The sequence below is a fragment of the Nicrophorus vespilloides genome, unplaced genomic scaffold (assembly GCF_001412225.1).
Source record: "Nicrophorus vespilloides isolate i.1.1-1 unplaced genomic scaffold, Nicve_v1.0, whole genome shotgun sequence".
Lineage (NCBI taxonomy): Eukaryota > Metazoa > Arthropoda > Insecta > Coleoptera > Silphidae > Nicrophorus > Nicrophorus vespilloides.
The window spans coordinates 33,373-51,185 of record NW_017099678.1 but is presented as its reverse complement, the minus strand read 5'-3'; the positions used below and the strand labels follow the sequence as shown (position 1 = coordinate 51,185).

The following is a 17,813-nucleotide window of genomic DNA, read 5'->3' as shown; positions in this document are numbered from 1 at the left end:
CATAAGTATTTCTGCCCAAACAGAGAAATATTATCTCAATTAAAATATTAAAATGTAAGTAGAGTGTTTTCTTTATTTTTTGCATTTCAGTTTCAGATCATAATTCGGAAACAAAGTAATCGATAATGAATTAAAGCAATACCTCGTATTGTGCGGCTTCGATCAGTCTGGATATTGGCGGAACCGCTTAATTAAAGTACGAAAGATATAGTATATATCCATTTCAAAATAATTCTTATAGGAGAAAGCGTTTCGGTTTTTAAACAAATTTTAGGAATAAATTATCAAATGTTTCAGAGCAAAATTAGTTTTTATTTAATAATAGTGAGAAAACCTTAAAAATAATTATGATTACTTATTAACCATATTTCTTGTGCTAAATACTTCTTATTACAGAGTGATTACTGCAGTATTTATATTTCATCTAAAAGTATAAATTTCCTGAACAATTTAATATTTCTGTTATTTATTTCTTTTTTTTTTCATAATTTTAACTTTTCCAGATGGCTAATGACTATATTTCATTATAAATTTAAAAGATATATACATAAATTATTACAAAGATGACCACTCAGTATTTTTTAATATAACTGCCTACTTACATTACAAATTTATACCACAAACAAAATTACTATTGTAAAAAATACATTTAATTACTTTGACCCAATCTCTATATTTCTAACTATTTCAATACATATTGCTCTTGCAATTAAGCTCAGTAACGAGAATTGATTATATAAACGCTTTTATAACTTTGATTGTGATGACCCAATTGTAAAGCGACATTAGTTCATCATGGAAACAGAAAGTTAATTACTAAATGATATGTAAGGCAGGTATAATTTTACGGCCCTAAATGCTTCTTGTTACAGATTGAGAATGGAACTATTACCGAAGAATAATTAACACATCATTTCCAGCCATTATTATTGATAAGACCATTTATTTTCTATCATAAAATGTAAATGTAACATACAATATCTTACATTAAGAAAAAAAAACTGGTATTTGTCAAGAACAAACTGTTTGAAGCAAGAGGCATTTCTAAATTGATTTAATTTTCAGCAGTTGCATATTATTTTTAATTATTATTGTGAAGAAATGTTAAATTATGTTTCTGTTTCTTTTGTATCGTTGCAATAAATAATATTTATTTAGTCAAGATTAGGCAATGTGCGGCCACGTTGCCTTATCTCCTTAGCCACCGTTTTAAGAGCTATTAGCTGCAAATAAAAGAGCCGCATGCGGCTCCAGAGTCGGGTTTGTAGAATATCTACATTTCTCTTCTGACTTGCAAATTTCCATACTGTTTGCAAAACATGTGGTTTTAATTGCAAAATATTTAAACCTAAAACATTTACTAAATAGCTTTTGAAAAAGGTTAAAAATAAAAATCTGTAGGTAATTCATTTAATTTTAATTAAATATAGTATTATTATATAAGACGCAAACAATTTATTTAAAGCATATTCATTCCATTTGCACAAATTTAAAAGCTTGTGACTTCGCATAACGCAGTTATGCAAATGTATTCCATTTAGTTCCCATTCATTTAGCTTGCATTTATGTATTCTCAATGCAGTTTGTGCTTATTACATTTCAAAATATTTAATTATATAATGGATTTTTTTTAAACAGAAAACCTTTAATTCATAAATTTATAATTTTGTTAAAATTTTAAATACTTACCTTAATATCGTATTTTTTTACAAATATTAATTTCAATTTTCTTGTTGTTAATTAAATATATCAAATATTAGAGTTATACTAGCAGCGTGCGGTTATTAAGTTTCATATATTTTAGTTTGCCTGATTAAATTAACAAACATTTAAAGGGAATTACGTTTCATTTGCGAGTGTTGCCTGTGTTTTCAATGGACTTTATACGGGATTAATTTAATTTAATTCACTGTAAATCCATTTATTACCTTCGTATATACTATTATATGCTTCGAAATACCAAACTAATTTTAGATGTGACTCATAACAAATATATGCAATTTTCAGTGACTGTAGATTACAAAACTATGCATTTAATAAATTGAATTTCTAAAATTAAAGGAAATTAATTTTGTTCTAAAGCTTAGGTTAATTTTGAAAGACTAATTATTGCGTATTATAATATCATGGTGTGGGCATTTATATAAGTTTAATTTACTGTAAAAACTCGGTTCGCAAAAGCAATTACAAAATCAATAAAATCTTCGGTTTTCGTTCATAATTTTGGTTCCCGCATAGATGCTCTAACTAAGAAATTTTTTGATCTTTAAGAAAATACTAATTTTAAATGAATTCAATCAAAATTCCAAACCTCGCATAGATTAGGTTTTTGTAAATATATTTTTCTTCCAGAATAGAAAGTAGGGAAAATAGTTTAGTTTTATAAATATTTCCTTTTTCAAACAGTTTTTAGAAGTGAATTAAGTGCAAAGTTCCAAGCGAATTTTTGTGTATGTAAAAAATCTTATATTTAATGTGCAACTTATAGTCTGAAAAATATTGTGCTTGGAGTGCATTTTTTGTTTATAGACATAGATTATTCATATTGTGTATAAAATTTAATATTTACCTTGTTTAAACAGTAGAAATTGAAAATTACAACCATGATTTGGTTTAGTTTATACTAGTTTTAATATATAGAAAAAGTGGACGTCAATATAATAAAATACGTGTAAATCAATATTAAACTCATATTGAAGTTTAAAGCTAATATGTATTTAATGGAAATTTTGTGCGAGTAATATTCCTGTGATAATTAATTTAACATTTTAATAGATTTTTTTACAATTATTTTTATAAACATATTTTCAACATATATTTTATTATTTTTCATATCCTTCAAACACGTTCTATCCTTACGTTATGACTATTGAGAAACAAAATGAATAAAGAATGATTTTTTGTTCATAGCTATTTTTAAGTATTTCAATTAATCCATTATAGAAAATTATATAAGTAATTAGTATAATTATTTATCATAAGCAAATATGATTTTCAATATTTTTTTGTACTTTTATTGAGTAATTTATATGGTTTCATATCGAATATAAATCTTATAGAAAATATAATATCATGGTGTGTGGCATACTGTAAAACCTCGGTTCATGAACATAATTACAAAACAAAGAAAAAATCTTTGGTTTTCGTACCTAATTTTCAATAATTATTTGTTCTTTTATTGAGTAATTTATTTGATCTGATAGCAAATATAATTGTTACAGAAAATTAAAAAAAAAATGCCTGTAATTTTTGTCAAGCTTATCATGTAATAAATAAAGAGGAATAATAAAAAAGTTAGTGAACTTGTTAATTTAAATTTGAAGGACAAAGCGTATTAATCTGATTACTAATAAAAAAAACTGCTGAAAAATTTGCATATGTACTTAAATCGAATATTAATTAAAATTTAGGGAAGTGTTTGGTGGAAACATCGAGATTTTCTTGTGTAACAGCTAACAGCCGGGGTATTAATAGTTGGGTATATCGATCGGTCGGTCGGCCGGCTGGTAGCAAATAATTGAGTAGTAGTTTTATGAATATGGCCACGAGTGTGGCTTCGGAACTTCGTAACTATCGATTCGGTTAACTTGCCTTGTATTGTCCCAAGTCTTCTACGAGGCAGGCGAGGATGGCCTCCCGTCCCACCGAGGCCGTGACATTGGTGATGGGTTCGCTGAACTTCGGGTTCTCTGCAAATGCAAATGTTTTATCATCATGAAGTTCACTTTTTTTACGGGACACCGTAAATCAGTTTTGTACGGCAACATGAGAAAATGCACAAAAACAACAACAAAAAGGACACAACAACGAATAGATAGAGGCGCACAAGTGCCATATTTTATAAGCAAAGTTATGCAGCGACATTAAACCTAATGATGCCCTATTCTTATTTATAAAGCAACAGTTGCAACGTGGAGCATCCATATTTTTTAATTTTGAGGACAGGGACAAAAAATAAATTATAAACGTGAAATGCTTTATGCAAGTTGCATTTTTGCTTAAAAAGTGGAACGTTCGTTCCGGGTTTTCTCGTTTTTTTCTTTTCATCTTAGAACCAATCACAATAGCTGTGTAGTGGGTTGGCTTCTCGATGCTTCGAAGAATTTACCTCACAAAGAAAACAACTTTTAACAAAGTGCGGCGGAGCCTCTGTGCTCTTGCCGGTTTGATGGTACTTACATTCTCTACGTTTCGAATTTACTTTATCCTGTAATTACGTAATTAGTTTTATATGCTTGCTTCCTTCGTAATATATTAACAATAACATTTTTACAATCCTAACCCCATTATTTCCCTAACAATCTTTATTAAATATTTAAAATATATTTAGTTTCAATTAGTTTACATTTCAAAAAAAAAATAACATTGGATAATAACATTATAATTGTATGCCTCAGAACAATTTCAAAATATTCAAACATTTAGATATTTCATAACAAAAAGTATTATTAAACTTTTATTTGAATATACTTTCAATATGCACACACAGAACCTACTGCTTACAATGTTTTTGGTGCCCACAATACTTTTTATTTTATTTTTGTCCACCACCTTGCTAACATCAATACTGTGAGAGAGAAGATCGCAAAAACCAGTAGAAGATATTACCATATGATAGAAGTCTACCCAAACCTACTTGCCTAGTCGTCGACTAATGAGATATAAACCACAAGATTTGCCATATAGATTTGATAATACTTAAGTGTTTTGTGCGTGTGTATATATGTATCTGCTTTTATCAAAGTCACCAATTTAGCTTATTATCTATATGAGACAGATTGCTTAAGAAGAAAAGGAAGCAAATGCAAAATTGTCCATGAAAATTATTTCAATTAGAATTAAACACAAACAATAAAACTCTAAAATGTCTTATAGAAGTATAGTGCAACATATTGCTGTAATTTAATATTAAACATGTGAAATTTAGAAGAACGAAATAATTTCTTTGTATTTTCTCTAAGCCATATGATTTTATGCGGAAAATACAGAAATAATAATTCAAAAGCGATTGATCAATAAAAGGAAATTTTCGGTGTTGGCTTCATCCTCGTCATCTTCCATTATGGTACTGAAATTGAATCGCAAATATTTGGACTGTATTTTTAACAGTGATTTATTCGAGCCACCTCGAAGCGCCAGACAATGAAGTGGATCGCGGAAACGCGAACTGAAACGTAAGAAATAACATAAAGAGTCCTTAATAGAAAAGCGGCAATAGAAAACGGTCGGAATCCAATTAAAAACTTCGTTAAATATTCAGATTCCCCTTTAGCCGGATCCCATCTGGGCGCGGAGGTAAAAAGGAGGGAGGATAAATACATCAGGATGCCAGGAGTTGGATGAAAAAAAAGGTGAAAGAACATGATGCGAAAGAAGGACGAAGAAGCATCGACAGGATAATGGGATGAATATAGAGAAAAAAAAAAAGGTACGTGTGTGTGTTTATGTGTGTGCAGATGAGAGAAAAGCGTATGATAAATTATGCGTGTAAGTGAGTTTCTGATATACCCCTGGTTTTGGTGCCAGTTCATTTCCCCGAGTGCAGTTAATTTAATGGAGTGTGTGTTAATGAGTCGGTCGAAGCTGGAGGGCAGATTAGCAAATGAACAAAGCCCGGGATGCGAGCGAGCTCCGCAGGACTTCCGGTCCACGGATCCGTGACAGCATCCAACCTCGAAAACGATTCTGTGTTTGGCTACGCCGAGGGTGGTTCTCCTGCACCCTTAAACCCTTCTAAATCCGTGCCCGTCTACCTATTGAAAAACACTCTCGACCACTACCCTCATCCTCCGCCGCATTCATAATCTCATTTTAATTTTAAATATTCTCCGGCGATCGTTTAAATACACTTCAATTATGAAGAACAAACAAACAACTTGATATGTTTATTTCACAATTATACTGTATGGATTATCGATATGATATTTACTTTAATATTATGCTGCAAACAAAACTTTGTAAATTTTGTGTATATTTTTTTATATAGAATAAAAAAAAGTCTGAAATGCAGAAAGGCCCACGAATGTGGATACCGAATTACATAGAATTCAAGAATACATATTTTGTTGTTAAGTTGCTAAGATGCGTACACTAGGGCACTCGTGTAGGACCTTAATGTAGGACCCTTCATAGCGAAAAAGTAAACTAAGAACAAGGTGGACCCTCAAACCATGCTTGCGATAGGACAACAGCAATAACAACAACTAAATCACAAATCAAATTTAGACTCATATTTGAAAATAAAATTTCGCTTTATATGTAAGTTGACTGTTAATTTTAAAAAAACACCTCTAAAAACAAAGTTTTGTTTAAGGAACATATTTCATAGAACGCATCCAACTAAAGGTATGACTGTATACATTTTTTTTAGCAGTAATTGAGTACTATTCATTCAATAGTTATATGTAACTTAGTAAAAATAATTGGATATCAAAAATCTGAACTTTCTTTTTATTTCTATAAAATCTTAAAAAGTTCCAGTCGTTCAATTAATTAATTGAATTGAACATTGAATTAGCAACTGCAATGTAAATATCATTTCCATTTAATTATGTAACGAGTGTATGCACTTTGGTAAATATTTCAAGAAGTTTGTATTACAAATTGCTCACATTAATTAATGGAAGGTAATTTCAAGAAGTATATATACAAGTGGAAGATTATTTGAAAGCACTAGACATGTACAGGCAAACAGCAATAACATTAGTAATTATTGTAATGAATCCTTTGCTGAGCTTTCCCAGCATTGAGGCCTGTGCTCTGCATAAGCTAGATCATGAATAGCACAATGTGAGTCAGTTTTGGTTCACTTGAAACCAATTTATACATTAGATGTCAATTTCTATAGATCTATAGTGAACATACTAGTTAATTAATATCTTGATACAATAACCATTCGTCTTGTAACAACCATTAGCATATATCAGAGGTGGGCATACAAGAGGTCAATGTGAGCCTCATTCCGGTTTTTCATATATTGTAGAGCCACCTTAATATATTTTCATATATTAATGGGAGCCACACTTAATTCAACGAAGAACCGCAAGATAATATTTGGATTATATAACAGTGGCATTATATTTACATATACAGTGGAACCTCACTTAACGAGCATAATCCGTTCCAAAGTTTCCGGAGTTTTACTCGTATAGTGAAACAATTTTCCCCATATAAACTAATGTAATATACTATAATGCATTCGATTTTGAAGTCATTTTTCTTACAATTTATTTTGCTCGTTATTCAAAATGCTCATTAAGCGAGGTACCATTGTACAGTAGAAACTAGGTTCTCGAAGAAAAGGGCCCATTATGTAAAAAAAGTAGGAAAATGAAATAATAATGGTAATCCCCTACATTTTTTTGTGTAGGTATTATGTTTCTATATCATGTTGACCTTTCGAAATGAAACGCTTGATATAGATGCAATTCCGAGAGTATTACTTTCTAGCTACAATAAATATGTTTTTTTGTCATGTTTGTAGTTTCTTTTATGTGTAGTGTGATTATAGTGAATCGTGAACCGAAATTTCTTTATATTTAAATTAAGAAAATTGGGATTAAGAACTAACTGAGTATTGTTTCTAATTAAACCGTTACTTAACATATGAAAAAAGTGTAAAAAGGCAATTTAGATGATTTTTGTAATTAAGTAACAATCTGTAACATAATATAAGATTAGTTGGAACACGAGCTACGTGTTCATCACAAAAGAGCTACAGGTTTCATTTCAATATCACTAAAATCGAAACGTCGATTACTTTTTCAGACTCAACTATAAAACGGCTTAGTTGCTTAGAGAATCATAGTTATTTTAAGAATTATTTAATCTATGATTACACAAATAGATTATTGATTGCTAAATTTAAATATTAATCATCGTTTCAAGGAAAAACTCAAATCAAATTAATTCAATTACTAAACAAGTAGTTCATAATAGTGACAAGTTTCATTAGTAAAACTTCAAATTAAGGACCAATGACAATAGTTTTTTGTTGGTGCAAAGATATAGACTTTATCTGATAATAGTATTAATCCTCTCAAATTTACCCTATAAGATCATTTATATTTTGGTTATTCATTTCTGTAATATTATCTAATGTCCTTTTGGTTATATAACTTCTATAAGTAAATAATATTTTCAGCATTAACTTCGACGATAAACTGTGAAACTGCTTTAAATTTTGAAACTTGTATTAAATAAGATAAAATTGGATAAAGTTTTTTTTATAAAATTGTTTTATTTTTTCAGAAAATACAAATCAAAACTAAGTTACTTGTTGAATGCAGAAAATAATACAAGTAATATAGAAAATCATTCCATTTTTGTTGCTCAATAGGCAAATATTGATAGTATTAAAGCTTTAAACATTGATTGAAATTGGTTTAAGTTAAATCTAATACATTTTACCTACAAAAGTATATTATGTTAAATTATTTTACTGAAGTAAAATCTGTTCCAGTTAATATTAAAAATGAATAGCACAAAAAGAGACTTCACTTTATAACAAGAAAAAGAAAATTCTGTCTACAAAAATAATTTTGTGTATACATTTTTTAGATTTTATTTTACTCAATTTAAATTTAGTTTTTGAAATTTATTACGAGTTTCTTGTAATATTTCTAATATATATAAATATGTACTATTTATACCATATTTATCAGAATCAAATCAAAGAATCAAATAAGCATCAACATTGTCTATATAAAAACATTCCAGATACATAAATACAAAAAGTACATAAAAACTCTATAACACGGAATCCAATTTAAACAACCTCAATATAAAACGTGTTCAAATGGCGGTTTTTGTTAACCCTGCAGATAATATTTCTGTTTACGTCCAACGTCGCTTTCGACCTTAAGAAATTAAGTTGCCGTAAATAACATCGTCTGTGCTTCAAATTCAGATTTCCCACTCTCACGGAATACACTCTAACAGACATTTCTCGGTGATCGCAGCAAACCACTCCTTGTATAATCTCCACCCCGGATCCTGGGACCATTCTTTTTTACGACTGCCCCTGCTTACAGTTTAACCTCGCCCTGCTTTGAATAGAATCCGCTTTTATTGTAATCATATATAAATTGAGGACATTAAAAACGCGAATAACATTTCTAACCATTCAATTCCGCCATATCCACTTTTATTTCTATCCGTTTTATTTTTATATATATATATATTCTCCTGATTCGTTTCCTTTTTTTTCTCATCCTCTCTTTCGGTTTGCCCGTATTGCATATTTTTACATACGAATTTATTGGTCCGATTTCGAAACAATCAAACGTGATGCGAGAGAGATAGAAAATTATACACGGACATGCATTAAACGCAGGACAAATCCCATGAAATCCTACGTCAAATTAAATTTATTGTGAACGCACGTACAATGATGATTCGTTTTCTGTTTGCATAACCGGCAATACTTTAGTGCATAGTATTATTTTTTTTTAATATTTTGTCGGAATATTTCATAATCTGCATAAATTTATTAGTTTGTATAGATTATACCTGCATTGGACTATAGTGAAGTTTAATAAATCTGGATATTTTACAACAAAAATCAAAACATCAATTATATGATGGTATGTATGTATTTTTTTTATTGCAAAATTTACATAATTAAAAAATCCTAATTGCTTCATTCTAGGACAATTCATGCATATAAAATATTAAACAAAATATTATTTATGTACTCAAACATTAATTTAAATGACATATAAATGCACAAATTTAATATAGTAATAGCAACTACACATTGTTTTCAGATAATTTCATTTATTGATCGATCGAGAAGAACGGTCATTGCGAAAATCGAATTATATATACTTCGTTTTTCTTTACGAGTTTCCTTGGAAATTGTTGGAAAACAGTAGAAAAGTGGTCTGAGAATACTTCTGCTTGACTTCTTTATTCGCTTTTGCTGTCAAATTTTAATCATCAAAATCATATCTTATTTAATAATGATTTTGATGATACATTTTAATAATTACTAAATGACAATAAATAAAATAACAATAAAAAAAAGTACATTTTTAGATAGTAAATAATTTCCAAATATTGTGTTTTATATTATTACAAAAAGTTACAAAAAAAACAAATATGTTGGATCGATATATGACATCTGTCACCATGAGGGTGTATAAACACTATTCGCAATTCGGTCACAATATAAACTACAAGGGTCTATATTGAAATCCCGACAATCATATTCCCGACATTCGAAATCCCGATAGTATCAAAATCCCAACGATCACAATCACAACAGTATCTTTTATTATTTGATAGAGACTTATTCATGATAAAACTTAAAATTAAGTAATATTCTAAATTTAAATTAATTTATTCTTATTAGTAATAAATAATAACAATTAATAATCTAATTTGATTATAGAATATTTCTTATTGTTAAGTTTTGTAATGAATAACTCTACGAAAATAATAAATAATAATTATTATAATTATTTACTGTTATTAATAATAAATAACAATTCATAATCAACTTGTATTTTAGATTATTTCTTAAAATTTATTATGAATAGGTCTATATCAAATAATAATTATGGTTGTCTGGATTTCGATTGTCGAGATTTCGATTGCTACCGAAACTACAAACAAATTTAAGATACACTTATATTTAATATTATTTTTTGGCATACACACTTCATATAATAGCAGTATTTTATTTTTGTTGATTTCTTATTTACTGAACATATTTATTAATTACAAAATTATTTTTATCCGAATATTTTTTTTGTTGTTTTCCGTTACATAAAGTAATTAATTTTGGATAGATTATAAAATATGTTTATTACTAAGAAACTTGGCTATTGCGGTAATTAAATGTGTAATAACTGAGTAGTTTTATGCAAGTATCACGTACAGAGTATCAGTCTTTAACGAGTTTTATACATTATTCGATTAATAGGCTATGGATGGCTATGATTTTGAAGGAATCAATTAATATTTAAGCACGATATTAGCAATAAATAAACGATTCATCGTATTTATAGTTTATTGGCCCTGGGAGCTTTGGTGAAACTTTGAATGAGAAAAGTTTATATAATGGGTTTCCAGAGGGCCGGTATAGGGGTTTTGCTTTTGTCTCGATTTTATGGGATATTGGGTATTGAACTAACACTTTTTGTCTCTACAATTGTAGTACGCTCGCAAATTGCGTAAATGCGCAACGATGATTGTTGAACGATTCACGAGCGTCCGGCGTTAATTGCTCTGCAAATTGCTTTAATTGAGTCGTCCGGCCATCGAAAACTAACGGGCGATATTAATGAGCGTCGCGACGCCACCACCACCGCCGCCTCCAAATATTTCGACGGAGGTTATTTATCGCCGATGTTTAGCAAACTATTGTGTAACAGTGGACTCACCGTGTGCAGCAGCATAACTAAGTGAATCCGAAACCCATTACGAATTGATTTACAAGCTTTTCGGAGGCGAAAACCAAACAATGGCCATATTGCACGAAACGTTAAGTTTTAAGATGATTGCATTCTGTAATGTAATGTGTTTTGTGTGCCGCATTGCGATTTGATTAAATTTAGAACTATTTATAGATTCATTTTCTCTCATTTTTTTCTGTGCTTTATTTTTTTTGTCTGGAGGAATGAATTAATCTGAGGAGGATATTTAATTGCTCATATAAACGTGCAACGTCGCCTCTAGAAATTATTATGACATTATTGAACCTAAACTATAATCTCCGTCTCTAGGAGCAGGAGTGCGGTTGGAAATGTAATTAAGGCCGTAATTAAACTTCCGGTTTCGGCTGCAAACGCGGAGGCTCAGGTAATACACATATACAGCCAGGATAAACAGAAATCAACGTTCCACTTTATTATTACTCCTTTTTTTATATCCTCATACATTCAAAGCTCGTTCGGTGCGGAGCGGACATAATTCTCAGGATAATTCTCTCTCTATCTTTGGTTGCAATCGATGCGCCATAATTAAAATTTAAAATGTACATTTATTGGTGATCACATGAATATGATTTCATTATTGCCTTTTCCCTCGGGGCTTTGCTTCAATTGTTCAGAGCACGCACATTTTCCTGCGGAATTCCCAGAATCGACGTTCCCATCTGAATACGGTTTCGTCGTTTAGATAACATTTCGCAAATACTTTGCGCTTTTCCTATTTATAAACCACCAGCAATTACTCCAAAAAAAATAACGATTACTTGAATACAATTGGCATTTGGATTGCTTTTACAGCGTTGTTTCTAGAATTACCTGCACTAAATAGAAATTCCCATATTTTGAGTAAAACAAACTTTTGTAAGAGATTTTTATTTATTGTTATGATTATATATATTATATACAGTCAATTCTTCGTAATTACGTCACCGGTTAATTGAGACAATCGCCCAAAATCTTAAGGAACGGAAACAAAACTAAGGAAATAACACAACTTTAGAACGCTTTTTCAGGATAATATTCACTTTAATCGAGACAGTAATCGTGTGTGAATCACAAGATCCATAGATGTTGTGCTTGAGGAGCATCGATTGCGAATTATTACTACATTTATACTATATTTTATTGTAAATTGTTTACATATATTTTGAAAATGTATTATGTCTACGTGCCAATAAACAGAAATAAAAGTTGTAAATAATGGACGAAGCAATTTCAGGATCAGCCGCAAAACGAATATACGCGATATTGAATTGTCTGAAATGAATCTGTGCGGGTTGGGTGAAATGAAAAGTTTGCATTCTTGCGCCGTCGACATTTTTATTTCCCATCATTTTCTACACCTCTGAATAGCATACTAAGAAGAATAAAACAGGAGAAGTAGAAGAAGACAAGGACGAAGAAAAGAGTAGACAATATATAGGTAGGAAGCGATGAAAAATGATTCGAATCTCAGCAAAATTTAATAATATTGTTTTCTGATTTATCTCCACTGCGATTCATTTTTATATATTGTGTTACCCTCCCGCTTTCAAATAATATGTATTTTGCTAAATGTATTAAATGTCTATAGATGATATATTAAGCTTTTATTTATTACTAAGTTCTTTCATATACAATAATATTAAAACGTATAGAGTAAAACCTCGTTTAACGCTCCATTAACGTTGATTCAATATAACTTGCTCTGCTTAAAGACTAAAAATGTAATACATTTTCCTATTTGCTATATGATAATGTTACTATAAGAGCTCTATTAACGCTTCATCGTTTAGCCCTCAAATCGTGTATATCCGATTATAAATTTTTAAAATACTTAATTTTATTAAATATAACATAATTTTTCATCTTTTATATAAAAAATATAACTAAATTTGGCAAGAAATTAAAATGATTAGATTTATTAAAAATGAATGACAAAATTAGATGTATGATATTACATTTTGTGGAGGATATTTACATATATACGTCATTGCAATGAATGAAAGCTGAAGTTTCATCTAATTAAATTTAATACTGGTTAATTACAATTTTGTATCAATAATTAAAACTAGACGAAATTTATTTTGGTAATTTTAATACGACTGCTTATTTAATCGTTAAATTATTTAACAATTTAGATGAGGAATCTTTTAGTTACTTTATATTTTTAACCTAAAAATAAATAGAAAAGATTCTTTTATATTCACTCTTCTTTAGATATCAACTGTAAATATTGTTGTTACTTGCTGGTAAAATAGTTTCGAAGAACAGAAAAGCATATGGTCAATAGTGCTTTGCAGCAGTTATTTTTTTATTTTATTATTATTGTATAAAAAAAATATTTTGTTCTTTATATTGTTGCAATAAGTATTATTATTATTAATTATTAAGTATGGCCAATAAATATGTTAAACAGTTTTGTTTTATCAATGAATTTTGTTATTGTATATTAAGGTTAAAATAATTAAGAAAAATCTGTATTACAATTAAAACAACAATTTTCTTATATAGTGCAACATTGAATTATGAAAAATTCAGTTCCCGAACAAAAATGAATACTTGAGGATAAATAAATTATCAGCTTGAATCATAAAACATAAAGTTTATTTTTTTTACAAAATTATTGTAGTTTTGTCATTAACTTTTAGATGTTGCAAAAAGTGTTGTTATTACATTATCTTATAATAAAAACTTTCTGCTTTCGAACAATCTTTAAGAAGTTATGCAGTGGAACAAAATTCACATTTGATTATACCAACAGCAAATTTTGTTCAATTTTTACTATAGTTGACAGTTAATTAACTGCATTTGATCAATGCAATAAAAATACTCCTGCTAAAATATCTTTGTATTTTTTAAATAATATATATAATAAATCGGAAGTTATATGTTAAGAATGTAATTTAATCGTTAATAAAAGAATAATAAATTCTGAATGAAATACTCATATTCATACAATATTTATGTGAACGTTATTGTTAGTAAAGAAAATAAACACATAAATTTACATTACCTGACACATAATAATATTGTTTCCTTGAAAATGCGTTCGAGAATGCATACGATACGATAGTTTGATGGATTTTCCTGGTCGCGTATTATTTTCCATACGGCACCACAAAAAAAATACAAAGAAAATAAAGTTGTCTTTCATTCTTCGCCGGTTATATTGAATAGTGCGCAATTCGTTTAAATATAAGCATGTATGAAAGTTTAAGTGCACCGAGACCAGAGACGAGTTCCGGTCGCATTTACATGTACATTACATTTGCATTTTACAGCGTTTTTAAAATCTTATATGTGCTTCGAGCATCCTACTACACACTCCACCTCTGCAATCATAAACATTGGAACCATCGGCGATGCAGGAACAAAGGACACATAAAGGCGCATCCATCGCCGCTTTTACGTTTATGCGCGTCGTTACGTTACGTAACGTAGCGATCCTGCAGCCCGCGCCCTGCAGTTTCGGTTGCCTGTTTGTACAAATACGTAATAATAAAAGTAAATAGAGCGATTTACCGTTGCACAATGCGCACGTGTCAATACTGTTGAAATGTGCACCGGTCGGAAGAGCATTTCACAGTTGTGCGTTCAAATTAATAAATAAATACAGCGGGAGAACAAGAAGAATATCATACGAAAAACAAACATGCAAAAGCAGAAACATTGTTTACCATACCGAATAATAAATATGGAAGAGTAAAATGAGTTATAACGTCTAATTTTCATTTCATTTGTATTATATATTTCTTTTTTTTTTTCTAGTTTGTTGTTGTTCCAGTTCAACGGGAAATTAAAATATTAAATTCCGTGACGGCTCTTCCTAAAATAATTTGTAACAATCTAAATTTATAATTCGCGCCGCGGAAAAGTTGAGTAAACGAGGAAGAAAAATAAAAAGTCTACGAAGGATTTTCTTTCGTGCGGCCGGCGCCTCCTGCAAATAAAGTTCAATTTGCATTTTTCAACGCTGCAGTTTAATTGGGCGACTGCAATATTGCGTTCCGAAATGTATATGGTGTTTTTTTTTTGGGTAATATTTTCGCAATGTTTACGAAGACAAGTTAAGTCCGGCCCGGTTTTTGGGCAAATTGAAAAATAGTATAAAGTAAATCTCGTCGAATTAAGATCGTAATCTCCGGACGGTGGAGATGCAACATGCACTAACAAAATGCTATTATATTGGAAATTGGAGCCGAAATTGCTGCAATCGTGTATGCGCTTGGCTGTTATTAAAGACCGACATAATCGGGGATCTATGATGGTCTTTTCGTGTAACGTTAATTCCAACGACTTGCATGCATTATGTTTATATTATGGCGATGAAAGCTTTAAATCTAATCTATGGCATGTCTATTAATTAAATGTGGAAAACTTGACTTTATACAAGTTTTACTTTGATTTTAATTAAATTAAACATTATAATATAAATACTAAATAGATCAGTCTTTCGCTTAAATCCAAGGAGTCTAATATTTAGTTTGTTTGTTGACTTATACACCTATACATCTAATGGGAAAACAATAATAAGACAATAATGATAAGAATACTTAAGGATACTTAACATAAGGACAAATAGATTGATAAAATACACGGGTTATATAGAAAACATGACATAATAGTAACTTAAGACTAACACGGGAAGAATGCTGTTGCACTTGAATTCGCGGAACACATTATAACACTGCACGAGAACGAAAAGGGGACTGTTTTAGGTTATTGAGAAAGGAGGTAAGAATTGTATGTCAATGTTTTCGAGGAGTTGGGCTAGGATCGGGTAATTAAAAAAATTAAATTGGGATAGAAAGACCTGTGGTCAATAGCTCTTTGCAGCAGTTAACTTTTTGTTTTATGATTATAAAAAGTGTATGAAAAGGTTTTATTTTGACATTTAATGTTGCAATGAAGATTTTTATTATTTGAAATAGTTATATTAAAGACAACAAAAATACAATCTATTCTACAAATAATATTAATCAATTTTGTTGATGTTAGTTTCAATGTGATATTTTTGTAACAAAAAATGTGTAAAGTTAGATGATACCTGTTAGTTTCAATCTGAAATATTGATCTGTAATATAAATTAACTTAGTTGTATTTAGCACATCATTACATTACATATATAAATAATTTTAATAAGCAGTTTATTATTTTCGTAATTATTTTCATAATAAATTTCATATTTATCTGCAACAAAATATAAAATGAAGGTATTAAATTCAGTTGTAAATTATTTTTTTATAACATAGATAAATGCAATAATTGTATGAGTGACTTTCCAATATTAAATTAGAAACCAAATATTTGTAAATAATTTTAGTAAATATTAGAAGATTTCCCGTCTAGAAATTCCCGGGAATTTTAAAGGTTTATATTTTCAATTTACTAAAAAAAAACACCTGAACAAAATTATAATATTTCTGTTAAACTCATAGCTCGCTATATATGTTACTACAAACGAAATATTTTTTTTAGATATTCTTTACTATAATGAGCATCTATAAATAACTAACAATTTAATGATTAGCAAATGTGGTTTTAAATATTTTAAAGGATTATACAGATCTTTCAAATTACATTTTTTATCTGAGGTTCTCCAGAGAATAATTTTAAATTTCTCTTTTCCCGGGAACAAAAAAAAATCCGTTAAAAATTTTCTAATTATTATATTATAAAGAAGTTATCCTATATTTTAAAATCTTTTATAAATAATTAGCAATTTATTCATTGAAAAATATGTAATCTGTTTGAAATTTTTTAAAGGACAATTGTTCAGATTAAATTGTTTATTCAGTGACTCAAAAGAGTAAAATTTTAAATTTCCCGTTTCCCGGGAAGAGAAAAAAACGGAAAATGTTTTTTAATTATTATAATAAAATTATTAAATTTAAACTTTCATTACATACTCTTATTTCATATATAAATAGGTTTTGATGGGTTTATGGAAAATTTGGAATTCGTTTGTAATAATTGGTTTGGTTCAATAAACTTGATTAAAAATGTTCCTTTTATCTTAAATTTAATAGTATTATTGCTTATTGGTAATAGATATCAGAATACACACATTAATTTCAATTTTTAGATTAAATGAGAAACTGAGGACGCCAAATGGTTAATTTTCCCTACCCACGTGCCAGTGGTCACAGGTTCAAATCCTGGTCATGTCAGGCCCTTTGTGAGCCCTCTCGGTGCTTGCAGCAATAGGGCCATCGTTCATCACAAATGGATAGTGAAATGAATGAGGTTCAGCGTATGGACCTTCACCTTTAATCTATCATAATGGTAACTATCCACCGGGAAAAATTACCTACCTAATGTCAACCGCGATCTTAAATTTACTCAATGTTCCCATTGATGAACAGATTGTAAATAAAATTACAAAAAAAAAAAAAA

General features: G+C 29.3%; 1 protein-coding gene across 1 annotated transcript in view; it reads right to left on the bottom strand.

The window, feature by feature from the left end:
- LOC108565125 (neurotrimin-like) overlaps positions 1-14,504 on the bottom strand; it is a gene marked incomplete at its 5' end in the record, with an annotated part of 62,214 nt that extends 47,710 nt beyond the window's left edge. Inside the window, 2 exons of the mRNA XM_017924414.1 lie at positions 3,592-3,689; positions 14,431-14,504. Coding sequence (XP_017779903.1) covers positions 3,592-3,689; positions 14,431-14,504 — 172 coding nt within the window. The remainder of the gene's footprint in view (positions 1-3,591; positions 3,690-14,430) is intronic.
- Between the last annotated feature and the right edge of the window lie 3,309 nt (positions 14,505-17,813).